At 43.8% G+C, this 22,251-nt stretch overlaps 1 protein-coding gene across 1 annotated transcript in view; it reads left to right on the top strand.

Moving 5' to 3' along the window:
• ATG14 (autophagy related 14) overlaps positions 1 to 18,366 on the top strand; it is a 58,005-nt gene extending 39,639 nt beyond the window's left edge. The window contains exons 7-10 of the mRNA XM_088461393.1: positions 2,602 to 2,719; positions 4,609 to 4,699; positions 6,373 to 6,458; positions 15,427 to 18,366. Coding sequence (XP_088317519.1) covers positions 2,602 to 2,719; positions 4,609 to 4,699; positions 6,373 to 6,458; positions 15,427 to 15,733 — 602 coding nt within the window. The 3' untranslated portion in view covers positions 15,734 to 18,366. The remainder of the gene's footprint in view (positions 1 to 2,601; positions 2,720 to 4,608; positions 4,700 to 6,372; positions 6,459 to 15,426) is intronic.
• The last annotated feature ends 3,885 nt before the right edge of the window (positions 18,367 to 22,251 follow it).

Here is a 22,251-nt window from a genome sequence, read left to right as displayed (position 1 = left end):
AATTAAAATTGCGTACGCTTCTATTCAACTAAATGTCCTGTTAGTAATATCCAATCACAGGTAAGTATAACTCTGTGTGTATCAGTGTGTGTAACAGTGGTGTCGTAGTTAAGTATTATGGAAAGAGTGTGTATATTCTAGATGCTAATGAGGGCATGCGATGGGTTCTCTATGCCCTATTCTAATACATAGATGTGTATTAGAATAGGGCATACACGCAATTTTAATTTAATGTGTGTGTATATATGTATGTGTGTGTGTGTGTGTGTGTGTGTGTGTGTATATATATATATATATATATATATATATATATATAATTTTTTTTTTTTTTTAACGTAGATTTGCTTTTTAGTCCCATGTTATTATATGTATTAATAAAAGTTAATTCTATATATCATTTCATGTTTAGTGCATCACAGTGGACATTTCTTCTTTCTTATTATCAATTTTCCAAGAGGGCAATATCTACCACCTGTGTGTCTTTTCTTTTACTATTCCCACTGGTCTGTCTGATTGGTATTCTTGATGAAGGACTTTTTGATAGATCCATCAGAAAATATTTAATACCTTGGCTAAGGTTTTCATAGTGCAGGCTTGGATGGCTGCATTGGGTTTATTCTTTGCTGAATAGGTGTCATTAGTGAATGTAACTAGGCTGTGGGAAATTAGAATACACTGGTAGCAATGCTGTTCTTACATTTTATATCATAGGGTGATTCCAACCACTTTGTTTAGATACAGAGTCCATACTGTTGCCTAAAATGCTGCCACTGATACTTGGGGCTAAATGTAAATGACTGCTAGCCGGCTCCGCTGCAGGAATACATGCGAGTATGCCCGTATGTTTCAAGCAACAAGCATGTTAAAGGCTAAACCAAGCTTATATAGCCTCTAAAATGCCTGTTGCTTGAAAAATACAGGTATACTCGCATGTATTCCCGCAGAGGCACCGGCTAGCAGTCTTTTACATTTAGCCCTAAATCTGTACATTCCTTCTCTACAGTCAATCTCCTCTGTTGACCATGCTTTGATAGCTCCTTGCTTAATGACACCATGTTTCTAAATACAATTCTTCAACTATTCGCATCCGGCCCGACCATTAAGCATGGTACGCTGGCATGTAGGGCGCCAGGCACCCTGCACGGCGCAGAATATAGAACCCCGCCTACCTGCGGTTCGAATTGAAGTTAGGGGAGAGGAAGGTGGAGGGAGGCGCACAAGAAATGTGCAGCTTCCCAGCTGGAATCGGGTCTGTCCGTCGCTGCAAATAATGTACAGTAAAGTTCTTAAGGTGACCTTTTTTTATTGTCTGTTTGTTGTAGTTGATGTTTTACTTATTTTTTTTGGTTTGAGAGAAAAAAAAAAAATTTTTTTAAAAAGATGCATAAATGCATTAATAAATTAAGCATAAGGTAACAGTAAAAGTATAGAACAAATAAAGCGTAGCGCAGTACATGCAAGAGGCATGAAAGAGTACATCGATTTCAGGCAAGCTTCCACCTTCCCAACTGTAGGATCCTTTAAAAGGAAGTACCGGTAACTGTAGTAATGGGCAACGTAGCACTTGTAATTTAACGCGGGATATGGGAATCCACCGCAGGGGATGTTTCCCATTTTGCCTAATGAGCTGCAGGGAAAGAGTAACCTGAGGTCACACATTTCTGTGGTTGAAACCTCTTACCAGGCGATTGCCAGGCTGCAGCCATGTGTTCAGCTAGTTGATCCGATAGAGGGAATTCTGCTGAAGCTACTTTGTCCTTTAAACAGGGGCTGCTTGGATTTAGGGGCTGGCTCGTCATCTTCTATTAATAAATTGGATCTGACAGCTTGCACCAAGGCAGGAATATTAATTTATGACCGACTCTCATCCTCTGGAGGGGAGTCCGGGTTAGAGAGATCAGCATCTGTGTGTGGACTGTGACTATAACACAGTACGTGTAAAGGATTTACTGGGTAGAGGCTTCACACCTTGCAACATGGTTTGAAAGGCATTAGATGTAGCCATCAGACTCAGTACTGAGTTAGAGAGTATGTCTACTCATGGTACGGGTACAGGAGGTACCTGTATTGCCTGAACCGGATGTGACAACCCCTAAGTGAGCATTACGTCCTGCTGTGATAACCCCTTTTTTTAATTTCTGTATGATGTAGTTGATGTTTTACTTTTTTTTTTTTTTTCTCTCAAAGAAAAATAATTTAAAAAGATGCATAAATGCATTAATAAATTAAGTATAAGGTAGGAGTAAAAGTATAGAACAAATAAAGCGTAGCGCAGTACATGCAAGAGGCATATAATACAAATGCGGACAGATGGGTGAAGTAAGACTGGATAAGTAGACAGCAGGTGAGACGACTCCTGAGAACATCGAAATCCTTAACATTTATAAAAATGTTAACATGGAATTCTATCTATAGCATTGATAAAAAGGTGCCCTATATAATCACATACATGATTGAAATTATTTGTGCACCCTTTTTTAAATGGATTTGATTTGAACTAAATTGGAGTGATGCATATGATCGGGCTGCATTTAATCTGATGAATTTTATTCCTATGTAGATACTTGCTATATTTGTAACTTTGAGATTTTTTTCTTACAGACATGGAACACAACAACCCTGCGTACACAATCAGTGCTGCGTTATGCTATGCCACTCAGCTTGTCAACACGTTATCTCACATTTTAAATGTCAACCTTCCAAGAAAGCTTTATAATAGGCAAGTATACACATTGCATGTTTGTGACATTGTATTTTACACCACGTAACTTTGTTCCACCCAGCTGTGACATGTCCCATTCCTTTCTGCTCCATCGCTAGAACTTGTTCATTTTGTTGGGGGGTTTTCTTGTATTTTGGAGAACTAATAATATATTATTGTTCATAGGATTGCTCACCTAGCTGATAGATGTATGCCACTCGCCTTTAGACTGTAAGCTCTCACGAGCAGGGCCCTCTTCCCTCATGTGCTTTTACTTCCCTCCCTTATACCATCTTCTCCTCCACACTAAGCAGTTTCTGTCCATGCAGAGCTCTTCCACCATTTGCACAGTCTGCTTTTGCTATTTAATTGCAGGGATACACCACTGTAAATTGGCCAATTGGTTTTCATGCAAAATTAGTACAGCGGGCTTTAATATTCATGGCAAGAATGGATTATTTTTTTTTCACTAAAGTCATTTTGTTTTTACTAAACCGTGTATCTGACATTTTAAAACGCCAATGTGGAAGCTAATGGACTCCTAGGAAAACCCTGATACTTTTACTATCTAACTCATGGTAAATGTAATAGTCTGCAAGTTTCAGCCACCAGAGAGTTTTCGACTGTTTAGCCACTAGATTAAAGCGGCAATAATTTAAATGGAAAAAACAATCTGGTTTTGACTTTTTTAAACTGCTACTTTAAATCTAACCATCTTTACATTTACCCCTTAGGGCCGTATTCAATTAGGTGCGAAAAGCCGTTTTTGGCAATAGTTTCGCGAGTGACGTCCTTTTGGCATGCGAAAAGTTTTCTCCATATTCAATTCCAGAAACGTTTCGCCGGTGCGGAAACTCAATGCAATGGAACCGGCGAAAATTTTGCCTATGAATAGGTCTCGAAAGAAAGTGCAGAATTGGGGTTTAGGGGTGCAAACCTCAAAAAACCCCTTAAGAAAAACTTTAGATCACCCCAAAAAAGTACTTTAATTTTGTGGCAAAAAAGTCCGAAGTTGGGGGGACAAATTTAAAAACTAGCGAAATAGACTACAGGGGGTCCCCAAGTATGCCCCAGGTGTTTTTAAGTTTGCAGGTGGTTGCGGCAGGTTGATTTTTTTACATTTTTTAAAACTTCACTTTAGCATTTTTAAAATATGCTAGCACCCATTTTCGTGTACCCCAATTTGCTGGGACTACTTACTTTCAGCTTAAAAAGCTGCTAAATGCTATTCTTCACTACTTCTGCAAAGACGCTAATTAGCAGCTATTGAGAGCATTTAAGTACCCAAAATACCTTCAGCAGGCCTATTCGGGGAGATCTATAGTGATCCCCAATGTCAGTGCAACTTTTGGGGGGTGTCAGGCTGATTTCTCCAAATCTGACAGCACTTTTCACCTGTTTGAGTTTCGTCGGGACGCGTTTTTGCGTCCTTTGGAATTGAATACGGCGAATAGCTATGGCACACCCGATAAGTTTCAGTGGCTAAAACACGCGAAGTCTGCAAAGTGCAGCATGCGTAAAAGTATCGCGGGTGCGAAACTAATTGAATACGGCCCTCAGTGTGACTTCTTGCTGGTCAATACCCCCTTTTCTCACTAACAGTCACTGTCTCCAACATCATCAGCACCCTCCTCTCCAGAAATACTTTGTGCTGCTGATAACATTCTCGTGATCTGCACCTACGTGGATCAAACTGGGGACAGCCATAGGCCCAGGAGATAAAAAAAAAAAAAAAAATGAAATACAATAATGTTTAAGTTTAAAAAACTACTTTTTGTTTTATTTATTTTTTATTTGAAATTCATATAATGACCATACTATAATTGACAACATGTTGGTATAATACCTTTCCTGAGCTTAGAGATGGAATTGCATACATTTACCATATTTATTCTGGATTCTTACAGTGAATTTTGCGGAGAGAATTTGAGCCGCTGCAAGTTTAATCGTGCAGTGAACAAGCTGAACTCCAACATCCTATATCTGTGTTTTTCTCAGGTGTGTATTAGAGCATCCCTGCATTTATAATGTAACACCTGCAAAATGTACTTGCTGAATGCAAACCAGAGAGATTCGGGCCTTCCAGAGGCAGTTCTGGTTCAGGAAAGAAAGTTGGTTCTAACCATACACAACAGGCACCAGTCTTTCTCCCGAAACAGCCAGATCAGCTGTGGTCTGGATAGATTTGTTGGTACCCCTTATAAAACAGCAATACTTAGATTATTATGATATTTCAAATTAGTTGCTTTCTTGAATTATTATGACACATCATCTACCTTTTTAATTCAGCCTATTTAAATGGAGAAAAGTAGTCGCTCTGCCTTCTCTAGTCTATGCTAAGTGTGACGCACCCCATAATGCCAAATAGCAAATGAGAGAGTTGTTTGAGATCAGAAAGAAAATTATAGACATGGATGTTAAAGGTAAAAACTATAAACCATCTCAGAGCAATTTGATACTGTGACTACAGTTGGAAATATTAACACGTTTAAAGTCCATGGGACTGTATCCAACCTCTCTGGACATTGCTACAAGAGTAAAATCAACCTCATATTAAACAGAAGGATAGTGAGAATAGTAGAAAAAGCCAAAGAAAACTTTCAATGAGATACAAGCTGGACTCCAAGGTCGAGGTACGTACATCGGTGTCTGATCACATCATCTGATGCTTTTTGAGCGACAGTGGGCTCCAGGAGAACGTCAGAAAACAACATAAAAAAGCCAGACTGAAATATGCTAAAATGTATATTGACGAGCCACAATGCTTCTGGGAGAATGTCCTTTGGACAGAGGAGTCAAAACTGGAGCTTTTCGGCAAGTCGCATTAGCTCTATGTTCACAAATATAGAATAGAGCTTTAAAAGCTAAGAACTCCATACCAACTGTAACACGTGGAGGAGGCTCGGTTATGTTTTGCAGCTGCTTTGCTGCTTCTGGCACTGAGTGCCTTGAATCTGTGCAGGGCACAATTAAATATCTAGATTGTCAAGGCATTCTGGAGCGAAACATACCGCCCAGTGTCAGAAAGCTCTGTCTCAGTCACAGGTCCTGGATCCTCCCACAGCATAATGACCCAAAACACAGAGTTAAAAGCACCCAAAAATGGATTAGAAGATAACATTGGGCTATTCTGAAGAGGCCTTCTATGAGCTCTGATCTGGATCCCTGTGAACATCTATGGAAAGAGCTGAAACATGCAGTCTGGAGAAGGCACCCATCAAACCTGAGACAGCTGGAGCATTTTTCTCGGGAAGAGTGGGGCCAAACTACCTGTTTACAGAAGTCTCATTGAGAACTACAGTAATTGTTTGATTGCAGTGATTGCCTCTAAAGGGTGTGCAGCTAAATACTAAGTTAAGGGTTCCATCATTTTTTGTCCAAGTCATTTTAATTTTATTATTTAAAATATACTGTTGAATCAAATGCAAAGTCTGATTTCTGTTAAATATGCAGTGACAGATGCCAATTACTTTTGTCAGTTTAAAGTTATTTATTTTTTCGTTCAAGAGTACCAACAAATTGTCCACATCAGTGTGTGTATGTAATATATTATTAAGAGACAGCAATATTCCTACTACAGATTATTGGACCATACAACTGGTACATAGTGATTATGTGTCCTGTCCTTTTGTTGCCCATTTCTCTAACTGTATTTGTCCTTTCTGCCTTAGCATGTTGACTTGGACCTATTGCATCAGTTACATACACTCAGGAATCTCATGTACTTGGTTAGTCCAGAAAGTGAAAACCTGGGCAGGTGAGATTGATCATTTGTGTTTCTCTGTGTGCTTGATAGCTGTATTTTTTTTTTTAAAAGGATTCCATTGTATTGCAGTTAAAGCTAGCATGTTGTGCTTACAGTTTAAAAAAAAAAACCTTTCTGCTTCAGGGTCCATAGGCTCTACAGGGAGACCTTGGGGTGTAGGTGATGGATCTGGATCCTGGGCACCACGCAGTTAAAGCTTTCAGCTCCCAGGATGCATCGGTCATCCTCCCTTTACCCTGCCCCTGAGCCAGAGGCACCTCCGTTTTAGTTGGTACCCGGCCGGAGTCGGTTCACTGTTAACGCAGGGGGCTGCTTAAATGCAGCTCCAAAACCTGCTTTTATTTTATGATTTTATTAGTTTTTACTATCTTCAGAGCGCCGGGCCACAGACTGTCCATAGGATGTCTGCGCTGCCGCTCCGTCACCCCGCCGGCGCCGCGATGCCAGTACTGATCTGGGGATCTCGGCAGGCCCCCGGGGTCTGTGCTAACCATGCCCAGTGGGATAGCCCTGACTGCGGCCAGACGTACGGGGACAGGTAAGGGGTGGGTCACCGCTTGCGGTGACCCGGATATTGGCAGTCATACCTCCGGTCTCAGGGTACAGACCGGAGATGCTGAGTGTGGACGCAGGCCTTCCATACTCTGCACTCCACTAGACCACCAGGGACATTATTGGTGTGGGAACCAGCGTCCCAGGTGTTAATAGTCAGCCAGGGGAGACGGCTTCCCGGTTTTAGCAGCTCCTCCCATAAGCTCAGCACACCTTTCGTCTGCGGTCTGGCTTTGCTTAGCTGTTTCCTCCTGTGGCCACGCCCCCTTTGAGGTCTCCGGCGGCCATTTTCTTGGATGGTGCGCTCACATATCTCTCAGTCCCCCTGCATATCTCTCCCTTGGGTTGGGTATGCAGCACTATAGCCTTCCCAGACACTGAATCTGGGCAGTTGAGTGTAGTGCCACTTGGCAGTATACTTTCTGTGTTGTATGTGACTTATGCTAGCGCATACACTGTAGTTGCATGATACCCAGTGCCATATTATGTGCCATTTACTCTGCAGCTATGTCTAGCAAAGGCAGGAGTATTAACAGGCATCTGCCCCCATACTGCTATCAGGTAAGCTATGGGCTGCAGGCTTAAGTGAGGAGAATTTGATAAGACTACATATAACTTGGGCTCCTTTGCCCAGGTACTGGCCACTATTGCAGACCGCTTAGCGGATCCAGCTGTAATTCCCCCAGTGGGGTTATCACAGCAGGATGTAATGCCCACTTAGGGGTTGTCACATCAGGTTCAGGCAATACAGGTACCTCCTGTACCCCCACATGGGTAGACGTACTCTCTAACTCAGTACAGAGTCTGATGGCTACATCTAATGCCTTTGAAACCATGTTGCAAGGTGGGAAGCCTCTACCCAGTAAATCCTTTACACGTACTGTGTTATTGTCACAGTCCACACACAGATGCTGATCTCTCTAACCCGGACTCTCCTCCGGAGGATGAGAGTCGGTCATAAATTAATATTCCTGCCTTGGTGCAAGCTTTCAGATCCAACTTATTAATAGAAGATGACGAGCCAGCCCCTAAATCCAAGCAGCCCCTGTTTAAACGACAAAGTAGCTTCAGTAGAATTCCCTCTATCGGATCAACTAGCTGAACACATGGCTGCAGCCTGGTAAGAGGTTTCAACCACAAAAATGTCTGACCTCAGGTTACCCTTTCCCTGCAGCTCATTGGGCAAAATGGGCAACACCCCCTGCGGTGGATTCCCATATTCCGCGTTAAATTACAAGTGCTACGTTGCCTATTACTACAGTTACTTCCTTTTAAAGGATCCTACAGTTGGGAAGGTGGAAGCTCGCCTGAAATCGAGGTACTCTTTCAGGGGCTGTTGCCCGTCCAACCAGGGCTATTGCATAGGTGGCTAACGCTATAAAAAGCTGAGCTGATGCTATTGAGGACTCTTTCCCTCAGAAGCTTCTAGGGATCAGATGTCTTTTGTTGCTCACATTTGAGATGCAGCTTCCTCTATTGGAGAAGCAACATTGGATGCTAGTCTCCTAGCCTCCAGGGTTTCAGCCGCGACTGTATCTGCCCGCTGTACCCTGTGGCTGTGCTCATTGAAGGCAGATGCGGATTCCAAGAAGGCCCTTGAAGGGTTACCCTATAGTGGAGAGATCTTTTTTTGGCCCTGACCTTGACAAGATTGTAACCACATTGGCAGCGTCAAAAACTGCATTTCTGCTTTCGGCTACTTCTACTACAAGGCCTCGGACTACATCTGTTAAGTCCTTTTCGTCCTCAAGGAAAGCCAAAAGCCCAGTCCTTTCCTAGGCAGTCGGCCTCAACGAGGGCCGCCAAACCCAGAACCAAGCAGACCAAGAACACCAGATGCCCTGCTTCTATACCTGTGGATAAACCCTCAGTCTGACCCATCTGGGGGTTCCCAGAGTGGGAGGCCGACTTCTTCGGTTCGCCCAGTGCTGGTGTCTAACCACCACGGATGCTTGGGTTAGAGAAGTGGTCTCTCACGGCTACGCCCTCTCATTTCTCAGACAGCCTCCCCACCAGTTTTTCTACATAGGCAAGACCCGAACAGGGCCTTACAAATCCAGAAAGCTATACAGTCCTTGCTGCAAGCAGCAGTAATTAGGCCAGTCCCACTATCTCAGCTAGGGACTGGTTATTCTACTCTCTTGCTCCTTCAGAAGCCGAATGGGTCTCATCGGTCTACCCTACGCTCCATCATCCTAGCTATGGAGCCTGGGGACTTTATGGTACCGCTGGATATTCAGGACGTGTACCGATAGCGTCCTCTTATCAATATTACATCCGGTTTGCTATACTACAGGAACACTTCCAATTTTCAGGCTCTGCCCTTTGTACTGTCCACAGCACCATGGGTGTTTACCAATATTATGGCTATCACGGCGGCCCACCTGCATGGTCTGGGTATCCGACTGCTACCATATCTGGATGACCACTTGCTCTTAGCAGGTTCCCCAGAGGTGCTTTAAAGCCATCTACAGCTAACCGTTGCTATACTTCACAAGCACGGATGGTTATTCAACTACAAAACATCCTCCCTGAACCCTCAATGATTCATCTAGGAGCACTGCTGGATTCTCAGGATCAGAGAATCTTTCTGACATCAGGCAAGATCACCACACTTCAACTACAAGTGCGCAGAAGTCTCAACAGTTGCTGGGTATCGATCTACGGGGCAATGCAGGTTCTGGGATCCATCGTGCAATATGCTCTGTTCCATTCCAGGCCTTTGCAAAGGCTGGTCCTTTTACAGGTGGAACGGGTTACCCCAATGGATCGGAGCTCAGATGATGGTGCTCTCTCCTTAGGTTGATCTGTCTGTCTGTCTTGGTGGCTACAGATATCTCATCTAACCAACGGTCGCCCATTTTGGATCCCAGACTGGGTAATCCTAACAACAGATGCCAGTCTCCGGGGCTGGGGCGCAGTGACCGGTCCGCACTCCTTTCAGGGCTGTTGGACATCAGTCGAATCAACCCTGCCAATCAACATATTGGAACTTCAAGCTGTCTATAGGGCCCTCAAACTGGCCCAGCACATACTTCACGGAAAACCTGTACAGGTTCAGTTTGACAATGCCACAACAGTGGCTTACATAAATCATCAAGGAGACACTCTGAGTTGGGCAGCAATGACATTTGTGTCACATTCTGACATGAGCCGAGGGTCGCCTCCCGGTCATCTCTGCAGTGTTCATTCCAGGAGTTCTCATTTGGGAAGCAGACTTCCTCAGCCGTCACGAAGTGCATCCTGGGGAATGATCTCTTCACCTAGAGGTGTTTCGACTCCTAGTGAGCAGATGGGGCCTCCCAGAGGGAGACCTCATGGCCTCCCGACACACTCACAAACTGCCGGTGTACAGGTCCAGAACAAGAGATACCGAAGCTACCTTTGTTGACGCTTTGTTAGTGAAGTGGACCTTCCAGTTTTTGTACCTGTTCCCTTTGGTCTCCCTTCTTCCTCGAGTCCTGCGGAAGTTCAAACAAGACAGAGGTACTGTCCTGCTGGGGGCTCCAGCTTGGCCCAGACATCACTGGTACTCAGATTTTTGGAGTCTCTCCATCAGTACTCCGTTCCTGCTGTCTCAACGTCCGGACCTATTGTATCAGACCTCTTGCCTTAACCCGGACCTGGGTAGTCTGTCTTTGACGGCGTGGCTCTTGAGACATCCCTCCTGAGGTCCAAAGAATCTCCTAGCTCTATAGTCAACACTATGCTCAGAGCGCGTAAGCCAGCCTCTGCTCAGGTCTACCAGAGTGTGTTTCCAATGACGTTGTACCAGAAACTACGATGCTCAAGTGTTTAGGATTTCCAGAGTCCTGGCCTTCCTTCAAGTTGGATTGGACCTTGGACTTCACCTTGCTTCACTGAAAGTGCATGTCTCTGCTCTATCTATTTGGTTCCAGCGTAGACTTGCTTCACTACCGGATGTCCACACCTTCCTCCAGGGTGTCCTCCGGATACAACCTCCCTTTGTCCCTCCAGTCGCTTGTCAGTTCTTCGTGCCCTCTAGGGTCCTCCATTTGAAATTGGATTCTGTGGAACTCAAGTGGTTCACAGCGAAGACTCTTTTTCTTCTGGCTATTGCACTGCCAGGAGGGAGTCAGAATTGGGGGCGCTCTCCTGTCGTCCCCTCTTTCTGATATTTCACCAGGACAGGGCTGTGCTTTGCACTTGCCCATATATTCTTCCTAAGGTGGTTTCTAATTTCCATATAAATCAGGAAATTATAGTACCGGTCTTTCAGTCACCAGACCTCTCGGCTGGTGAGGCCTCATTGGATGTGGTCCGCGCTCTCAGGATTCAGGTGGACAGTACCAGTTCCCTTCGGAAATCGAACTCCTTGTTTGTGCTCTATGGATTTCACAAGAAGGGATGGCCAGCCAATAAACAAACATTGGCCAGATGGCTTTGTATGACTATCCTCAGAGGCTTACTCACAGGCAGGCCTGCCTGTTACGGCTTCTGTTACTGCTCATTCTACTCGGTCTGTGGGCCCCTCGTGGGCGGCTCGCTGTGGCGCCTTGGCTGTTCAGCTTTGTAAGGCGGCCTCGTGGTCTTCCATTCAGACCTTTCTAAGGTTCTATGCATGTGATACCTTTACCTCTCAGGATGCTTCCTTTGGGCGCCGGATTCTCCTCTGAGCGCAGGAGTGTCCCCACCCTTAAAAGGACTGCTTTGGGACATCCCCAATGTCTCCCTGTGGAGCCTATGGAAGAAAATGAGTTATGGTAAGAACTTACCTTTTATTAACTCTTTCTTCGAAGTCCACAGGGCACCTGCCCTGACGCACCTGGCTTCATATGGGCTATATTTCTGGTCACCGGTTTCCCGTCTCCTTCTCTGAGAGTGTGATTCAAGTGTGTACCAGTCTTCCTTCTCTCTTGTCCTCCTCCGGCCTTTAGCTACTTACCAACTGAGGTGCCTGTGGTTCGGAGGCGGGGTATAGGGAGGATGGGCCGTTGAGTCCTGGAAGCTGAAAGCGTTAACTGCGTGGTGCCTGGAATCCAGATCCATCACCTACACCCCAAGGTCTCCCTGTTGTTGACCCTATGGGCTTCGAAGAAAGAGAGTTAACAAAGGTAATTTCTTACATAACTGTCATTTTTTGTAGAGGGTTGGCCAATACCTTGCCAAGACTAAAATCTTAGGGTAAAGGGAAAAAAAAAATGCTAGCTGCACAAAAAAATGCCAGTCTCTTACGAAGACTTTCCATTGCCTATATGGCGGGCCTCTAAGCCCCATAGTGTACATGGGAATCTCCACCTTGTCTGCTAATATGCCACTGCACAACATAATAAATTCCCTCATGTAAAATATACTCAAATGCTGGTAATACCAGGGTAATTGCCAGCTATTACACTCCTAATATTTCATCTGAAGCTGGGAAAAAACATGTTGCTGCCGAAAACTCCTTTTGATATCATTGGAGTAATCTGGCAGACATCACAAAGCCCAAAATATGCTCCTACAAAGTATGTAAGCAAAAAAAAATTGCTTTGTATTATCTGCTGTAACTAAGCTCTAAATACATGTCTTGATATGAAATGGACACTAATCTCTTTCACTAATACACGTGTGACGGATTCCCATCCACTCAGAAGTGGAGATATTTGAGACGGCATTGTTTTATAGAGGCAGTGTTGTTTTGCCATCCGTACACCAGATGTCATGTGTGTATGACCATTGCATTACATCATGCTAGGAATAAAGGATGCCTTTCAGAGAATTATCCATTTCTGATATAGATTTGTTCTTTTGAAAACTGCAAAAAACACTATAAAGATAAGTAACTGTTTTGAACTAGTAATGTGCTATAGCCCCATGCAGATGTGCAGTAGTGTCTCTGTCCCCCCCCCTATAAAGGCTTTATTGCAGGATTTCTGGTGTACAGGAGCCAGCTGCCCTGAATCGTGCTGAGCATACCTTCACCTACATTCAGATTTGTTGTGGCTTTCTGCCTGTCCCGAAATGGCTATTGATGCACCTACAGTGGGGCAAAAAAGTATTTGGACAGCCACCGATTGTGCAAGTTGTTGCACTTTAAAAGATGAGAGGCCTGTGATTTCCATCATAGGTACACTTCAACTGTGAGAGACAGAATCAGAACAAAAATTTCCAGAAATCACATTATATGATTTTTAAACAAATTATTTGTTTATTCTTGCGGAAAATAAATATTTGGACAAGCAAAAAGTTTAACTCCAATACTTTGTAAAGCAACCTCGGTTGGCAATTACAGAGATCAAACGTTTAATGTAGTTCTTGACCAGGTTTGCACACACTGCAGTAGGTATTTTGGCCCACTCTTCAATGCAGATCTTCTCTAGATGTGTCATGTTTTGGGGCTGTCGCCAGGCAACACGGACTTTAAACTCCTTACATAGATTTTGTATTGGGTTGAGGGCTGGAGACTGGCTAGGCCAATCCATGACCTTGAAATGCTTCTTACTGAGCCACTCCTTAGTTGCCCGGGCGGTGTGTTTGGGGTCATTGTCATGCTGCAAGACCCAGCCACGTTGCATCTTCAATGCGCTTACTGAGGGAGGGAGGTTTTGCCCAAAATGTCACGATACATGGCCCCATTCATCCTCTCCATAATACGGATCAGTCGTCCTGTCCCCTTTGCAGAAAAGCATCCCCAAAGCATGATGTATACACCCCCATGCTTCACAGTGGGTATGGTATTTTTGGGATGCCACTAATCATTCTTCTCCCTCCAAACATGGCGTTCTATTTTGGTCTCATCTGACCACATGACATTCTCCCAATCCTCCTCTGGATCATCCAGATGGTCACGGGCAAACTTTAGACAGGCCTGGACATGTGCTGGCTTAAGCAGGGGGACCTTTCGGGCGCTGCAGGATTTGAATCCATGACGACGTAGTGTGATACTAATGGTAACATTTGTGAGTGACTGTGGTCCAGCTCTCATGAGGTTATTACCAGGTTCCCCCGTGTAGTTCTGGGCTGATCCCTCACCTCAAGATCATTGATACCCCACGAGGTGAGATCTTACTTGGAGCCCCTGGTCGAGGGAGCTTGTCAGTGATCTTGTTTTTCTTCCATTTTTTTAATAATTGCCCCAACAGTTGATCTCTTCTCACCAAGCTGCTTGCCTATTGTCGAGTAGCTCATCCCAGCCTTGTGCAGGTCTACAATTTTGTCCCTGGTGTCCTTAGACAGCTGTCTGGTCTTGGCCATAGTGGAGAGGTTGCAGTCTGACTGTTTGAACTGGTTATCTGTATAACAGACACCTGTCCACACCCTCAAACAGGTGCCATTAATACAGGCAAAGAGTGGAGGATAGATGAGCTTCCTAAAGTAGAAGTAACAGGTCTGTGAAAGCCAGAATTCTTGCTGGTTGGTAGGTGTCCAAATATTTATTTTCCGCAAGAATATACAAATAAATTGTTTAAAAATCATACAATGTGATTTCGGTGGCTGTCCAAATATTTTTTTGCCCCACTGTATTTATCTATGACATTTGGTTGTTTACATGAAATAATGAGAGTGCAGCACTTACTGAAAATTTTGTATAAATGATGATCAGCCTGCAGGAGCTGTTCATGGGATTTCTGTAATACTCTTTTCAGACCGAAAACCCGGGAAGTACACGTTTATCAACCCGTGAATTTCCCAGGTCTCAGTCCCAAACCCTAGTACAGAGCAAGGTTGCAGACCTGAGACTCTGACCCGGGTCGGCCCCTATCACGCATAGTCTAGACCCAGGTCGGTGCACGTGCACTAGCAAAATCCCGGGTATTTAGGTTTTGCGTAAAAAGTGGTACTAGCATTCATATAATCTAGAGCGTTTGCCATTGGGGTTCTGCTGGAAGATAAATACTGTTTCCTATCATACATGTCTTTATAGACCGGTGACTATTCAGAGGTGTAATAGCTGTCCCTCTCCAGCTGTGTTAGTGAGCGGTTAAGAAGAGAGCCCGTTTTATGGGCATTAATTTCAGCGCAGAGGCCGCAAAGTGCCTGCGGAACAGTTGGGTGACGGCACTTTGTGACCAGTAACATCACTAATTTCCCTCACTCCCCATAGTGGTGTGCAGATTAGCACTGTTCGGCTATAGGATTCTCCAGTAATCATGGTGGTGACACATGAATGTTAGATCCATGTGCCTGTACTGTTTCATCTTGAATGTATTTCCATTTGTTCTGGCAGATTCAAATGTAGAGGAAACTGATAATTTTGTTCATTTCTCAACACCCCCTTTATTAAATAAATGAAATGTTCTGCAGTGATCTACTACTAGTGACCACAGGTTTCCGAATGAATTCATATTGTTTTTAAAAGTTTAATTCCACACAAATACTCCGTCCGGTCTCACGTGTACTCTGTCAGCGGACGTAGTGTTGGCTCTCTGGAGCAAGAGAAAATGTTCTGTTTTCTGTTACTTAGGTCTGGGCCATTTGAAATTAGTGCCGATCTAGAAGACTCCATGGAATTTGTAGATCCCAGTGGGGCCGGCGAGAGCGATGAGAGTGGAGACGAACACATCAGTGATGAAGAAACTGATCTGGGTACTGACTGGGAGAATCTGCCAAGTCCCAAGTTCTGTGACATCCCATCTCAGCCACTGGAAATGCTGGAGAGCCAGAGTACGATGATGTCACAACCCATCGCTAGCAGCAGCACTGGTGGCATGATTTCCTCTGCAGCCGCTTCAGTCACCTCGTGGTTCAAAGCGTACACTGGTCACCGTTAACATGATTCATGGCATTACATCTCCCCTAAATAACTTTTTACACAATGGAGAGAAGATAGCTTGACTTGCAGAGAGCAAAACTTTTATATAGGTGACTGTTTGTTTTTTGTGTTTTTTTTTTTTTAATTTTTTTTTATTCTTCTCTTATTTGGCACAGAAAATATGTAACGTTAAAACTGATTATAAGATTTGTATAAAAAAAAATTAATAGAGCCTATATACATATGGGTTACCTCTTCCAGGGCACTGTTTAGAGACTGTGCTAAATGTGTCAAGATGGCTGTCCTTTTTTAAAATGACACTTTCAGTTTTGCACTAATATGTACCGTAGTGTTGCAATTTTGCATTCTGTAACTTTTCTTTATTGTAGTTTTTTCCTGTCTTGATTACCTACTTTGGGTTTTAGGGCTCATGTGTCCTGGTTTTTCAAGGGGAGTCCCAATTTTTGTTATTGGCAGTCCTTAACCTAAAACGTATTGGGTTTAATAGGCAGTGTTCATATGCACTAATCCTAACTGAGTTTGCATTTGGTAGGTAAATGCAGCAATGATTACCATTATAGTTGTCTGTGACATGTAGCTCTGTAGTGTTAGTCACTGACTAAACCTACATAGAAGTACATTTTTGAAAACTGTCATTTTAAAATGTACAAGACATACTATAATTGAGGAACATCATCCTTCTACATTTTAATTTGTAATTATTATTATTTTTTTTAATTCAAACCAAATGGCACAGATCAAGCATTTTGCAATCTGAATTTAAACATGGATAAAGGGAGATCTGTTGGGTAAGTTAGTTTCCCATAACACACTCTGAGTTCCTGTACTGCAAACATGACCGGCATGAGTATTTTTCGGGCATGATTGCAGACTCCTCTTCTTTCTTTCCGGTACTCAGCCACTTTTTTTTAATTATTATTATTATTATATAAATTTGACCCCCATATTCATATTTTCACGGTTCACGATTTATCTTTTGTTTTTTCATATTTTTAAAGCTTGTTTAGCAGTTATGTATTTTGTTTAATTTCCAATTTGGTTTTAAAATGTATTTAAGTCTTTTACATTTAAATTCAACCAGTAATGAAATGAGCAGGAAAGAGGTTTAGCATCCTTAAGTAATGCTAAATACATTTGAATGAAGTGGGACGTTCCCTTCCCCATGCTGACACGGAGTGGTTAGTATAGGAAATTATACTGTTAAAGAAAAAAAAAAAAGTTTCTTCAGATTGAATTTTAAAATCCAGTGAAACATGTTAGTAGTTGTGAACAACACATTTATTTTCAGTTTGGTGACAGCTGTTGCGTTAATATGTAGCGTTACAGATCATTCACAATGACAAGATGGGACATATGAGCCTTTAAGCTGTTGATCTGTCATTGGTAACGCTGTAGATATTAGGATGGTCTTTCCTCTGAATGCATCCACAGGTATGTTGTAGCATTTGGTGCAGAGTGCCAGGCTGCACCTTTTCCAGTCTTCTGTCTTTGATACCAGCACTCAGGTATATAGGAGTAAATGAGTAAACATCCAAGTGTCCGTCAGCTGCTAGACTGGGGAGGGGAAACTGCACGCTCCCCAGCATTGTCTCGAGTTATACTGAAGTTTGTTTGCATAGCATTATGGGAGGTGGAGCTAAACCACAACTGCAGTGATAAGGTGCCACTGTCTCTACATTAATCTGGCTTCTAGGTGCTATATAAAGACTAGTATGTAATGGTCACCTTGGTTGTTGTGCTGACACTGTGTGATGATGGGCATGTTATTGATAATGCCTCTGCTTGTTCAACTAGGCAATAAAAGTATTTATTTTTTATCCTAGTGGTAAACGGTCTGTCATAAGTGGCATGTACAGATCACTATTTATTTGCTTTGTGTGTGTTCTATAACATTCAGTCTAATTATTGTAGTATTACACTGCATCAAATGGCCTAGACACAATGGAAGCAGCTATTTTGTGAGCCAAATCAGTATTCTTGGGACTGCATCTATCGTTTCACCAGGAACTAATGATGAGCATAGGACATGAGGCGCACGAGAAGGGATCTCACGCCTCAACCATGTGGCTAATTCCTAGAGTAGCCATTCACAACATGGCAGTAAGTAGTTCTACAACAGTTTGAACCATACTATACCATTTTTGGTTCATTTATTCATTCCGTCAATTGCAAGATGAGGTGCCCTTATCCAAGCTGCAGTTTTACTATTCAGGTGTGTTTAACCATAAGTGCCTACTGTTGTGTTCTGATCATGTATCTGCAAGAAACAAGCCCCACCCATGGCCCCTAAGTGAATGCTTTTCACCGGAGGTCTTATTAGAAATGTATTGAGTAAAACACCCACACCACATCATAGATTTAATAATAAAAATCTATGTTGGGCACCACTTTAATCTGATGATATTAAAAATAAATTTAAATATATGGGTTTTTATATCTTTTAGTTCCTTTATCCAGAAACATAAGTGATTTTTCCCATGGGCACTGTTAAGAGCAGTTTAGATGTGCTCCAAATTGTGAACCAAAACCTTTATTCAGAACACTGAACACCCCAAACATCCTGGATAAGAGAGAGATCACCTGTATTTACTCACCGGTGTTGTCATAAGCAAAATGCAAATAATTCTCATGGTTTGTGGTGAATATATTATCCATACAGTATAATAACAATGTGGTTTTGCAGAATAAATATTCATCAGTAGTTATTTGAATGAATTTATAAAAAATATATTTAAATTGTGACACCCAGAAGGAATAACAGAAAATATACTTCTGGTCTGTAATATCCTGTAGATGGACATGATCGCCGAGTGTTGTTTCATAATGGCCCCTAGGAGCAGCACTGCTAAACATTATTCAGGCAGGGAAAGCCAGGAGCAGCATAGTGAATGGGGAGAAAGCCTTACCTGAAGCACCAGAAGTCATCTGTAAAATTCCACTCCTAAAGTACAGGGATTCCCGCTGACCAGCAGTAATGGCCTATTACTGACTCCTCCTACTGATTGTGGGCAGGTAACTTGTTGCTGTGATCAGTCTTCTACACAGACACCTGCAGCTGCTTTTTCTGGGCTCCTACCATTGGCAACTGAAACTGCTTGCTTCTGGGTATGTGTGTTCATGCTGCTGGTTGGTGTGGGCTAATTTCCTATTGGCTACTTACTACGGACCAGTCTGCGCTTGGTAGCAAGCAGAGGATGCAGCTTGGAGACACTGGGTCAAACTATGCAACAGCTAGAGAACAAAAGAGCATTTTGCACTATGCTTGTGGTCACAGGATGCAAGTATATGTTTAGCCCCAAATATATACCCTGAAAAGAACCCTATTCTCAGTGAAAGTTACCAGGAATACACACAGCATACAGATGTTCTTCAGAAGTACATTCCTCTAGGTGTTAGAGGATACAGCCACACCACGCTGCTGAAGATGGTATGTCCCTTACAGAGGCGCATCAAACCTTTTTTTTTTTTTTTGTAAATATATATATATATATATATATATATATATATGTGTGTGTGTTTTTGTTTTTTCACAAAACAAAGCAGAAACCTTTCCAGTGCATGTCATACTATCCAACAATCAGCAAAGTGCCCATATTCCACAATATCCTGACAATATAGGATGACCGTCCTGCAGGCGGATAGAACCATCAGCCATTTTATACAGGAAAAGGACAACACAGCAGGGGACCAGCCCCAAGCCTCTACATCCGTTAACAAATGGGAAAAGGTCTTCCAAAAGTAAATATAACTAATGCTGGGTACACACTACACTATATTTTGAACGACTTGGCCGATTCCAATGTATCCGAACGACAAATCGTGTAGTGTGTACCCAATATCGCGATCCCGATGTGCGCTCCCGCAGGTCGCCCGTTGCATCCTCAGATCTTTTGTACATGCAGAAAGATCTGAGGATGTCGCAAGCGATGCCATGCTGCCGAATGCAGCATTGCCCTCGCTACCCCCCCCTTCCCCATCGCCATCGGTAAGTTGGGCTCAACGCTTGCGAGGTCGGCACACACTAGACATCGTCTAGAGTAGGGGTGGGCAATAAGCAGCCCCCAGCTGTTTTAGAACTACACCTCCCAACATGCCCTGCCACAGTTTTGCTATATGCCCATGTTAAAACTGTTGCTGTGATTAGTAGTTCAACAGCAGCTGGGGGATTGCTTAATTGCTTATTGCCCACCCCGAGTGTACAGGCCTTTATATTGTCAATTGCTATGGAAACGCAAATGTCCAAACACCTTCGGCGCTGCTAAACTTTTTTTGTTGATATCATTGATGCAAGATAACATACTCTAGTCACAAGAAAAGGCTCCAAAATGTCCTTGAACTTTGGGCCTGATTCAGAGCCGCTCGTTCGCTCTGAGCGATGTTCGCACAAATGCGTATGGGTCGTAATGCGCATGCGCAAACCAGTCATTGCGGTAGGAAATCGTGCGCTCGCAAAACAACGAGGCCTGCTAATTTGATTGACAGAATGTACCGTTTGTGGATGGTAACGGGAAGGTGCTTGAAAACGGGGGAGTGGAGATCCGAACGCAGGCGTGCCTAACGGTAAAAAGGGCGTTTAATGGGAGTGCATAATTAGTAAAGGAGCGTCATCGACCACGTCACTTGGTTGTCTTTTAGCCTGAACTACTCGCAGTGATTGCGGTAGGAAAAACCTACCACAACCACTGCGAGCAGTTCTGATGCCTTTCGATGTTCCTGATTAATCTAATAAATACCGGAGATGACGTGTGTTGCGAACGGCAAAGGGGAGTCTTTACAAAATAGCAAGCGCATTTTTCGCTCACTCGCTCGCTCAGACATAGAGGCGTCAACACACCGCAAAGAGCAAGAGCTCAATTTAAATAGCCGGCCCCTTTTTTGGAACGACCGTCCGCAAATAGCGTCCGGGTCTGAATCAGGCCCTTTGTCCCAGTAATGGAGGTAAGTCTTTTTTAATAGAAATCTCTTGAAACTGCATTCAATCTTTCACCAGATCAAAACCGCCCTCATAAAAAAATATACAATGGCATAGAATAGTGAAGTATATCAAAATGAATCTCATTTATTAGCATAATGTCTAAAATTGCATACATTAAGCTCACAATGCTGCCATAACAGATTGATGCAAAAAATAAAATGTTCTCAGTTATCCTTATGGAATAACAGCTGGAACCATACCATAGAGAGCACCCAGATCGGTGCTAAAACCGAGTTTTAATGGGGAGGTTCCGGAATTCTCCTCTCCCTTTCAGCACACACTTCCTAGGTGTCCTTGGGTGGTTCCCAATGTATATAGACGCAGGCTAGTCTAAATCGGCTGCCAACATGTTTCAAGCTCTATGACTCTTTCTCAGCCCTGAGGAAGAAGTTTAGAAGCGTCGAAGGTGTTTGGACATTTGCATTTCCATATCTATTGTGTTTCTGGGTGGTGGTGGTGGCACCATCGTTTGGACTCTAAGGCAGCTAAAGGTAAGTGCGCCAGTACCTTTTCTATGGGGCATATTCAATTGAGCGCAAGGTTTAGCGAGGGAAAAAAAACCTTGTGCCCAATGGGTATGCAAGCTCCTGATACCAATGGTATCAAATTTTTTTTTAAAAAGTGGTCTCAGGGTTTTCAGAGCTGAAAACCCAGCGCTGCGGAAAAAAAAATATAAAAAATTATACACTTACCTGCCCGGTGGTCTCTGTAGCTCCCTGTGACATCCCCTCCAGGGCTGCTGGAGTCCTGGGGGCTGCAGGGAGGCACAAGGGCTGCTGTGAGATGTGGTTCTCCCAGCGGCCATTACGGGGGGCACACACAACACACACTCATACAGACTTACAAACACTGACACAGACTGCATACTCACTGCTGCTGCAGACCCAACTGGATGCAGACGACGGTGCTGCAGAAGGTGAGTAATTGGTATACAATCGGGAAACCGGCTGCCTTAATACCGACAGCCGGCTTCCCGACTGTCATATCCCGGCGAGGGCGTCTAGATGTAGAAGCCTGCCATTTCCCCGGCATCCCGATCGAAGGGACGCCGGGCACCGCGAGCGGACAGCCGCGGGGAGGCTTAGGTTTAGGGCACCCGGGGGGGACTTCGGGCTAGGCACCCCCCCGGGAGGGTTAGGCTAGGGTTAGCACCCGCCCGGGGGACTTAGGTTTAGGCAGCGGGGAAGGAGGGGGTTAGGGTTAGGCACTTAGGGGGGATTAGGGTTAGGTACTTGGGGGCGGGAGGTTAGGGTTAGGCACCCCTAAGAAGGGTTAGGGGGTTAGGTTAGTTTATACTTACATTAGCGACGATCAGAATTTCCAGCGTTGTCGGGCTTCAGCTGCCGGGCTCTGCTCAGGTGCTGCCGGGAATCGAACCTGCGGCCGGCGGTATTTCATACCGATTCCGAGTAATTAAGGGGGGAGGGGAGGGAGGATGCCGCTCGTATCCAAGAGTAAGTCCCTCTGATTTTTGCTAAAATTAAATATTTTAGGAAAAATCAGACTTGCTCTGGAGGTGCCAGGAAGAAACCTCCCGGCAC

Source organism: Taudactylus pleione, unplaced genomic scaffold (assembly GCF_031769625.1).
Source record: "Taudactylus pleione unplaced genomic scaffold, aTauple2 ptg001041l, whole genome shotgun sequence".
Classification (NCBI taxonomy): Eukaryota; Metazoa; Chordata; class Amphibia; order Anura; family Myobatrachidae; genus Taudactylus; species Taudactylus pleione.
The sequence above is the reverse complement of the archived record's forward strand: the minus strand, read 5'-3'. Positions and strand labels throughout refer to the sequence as shown.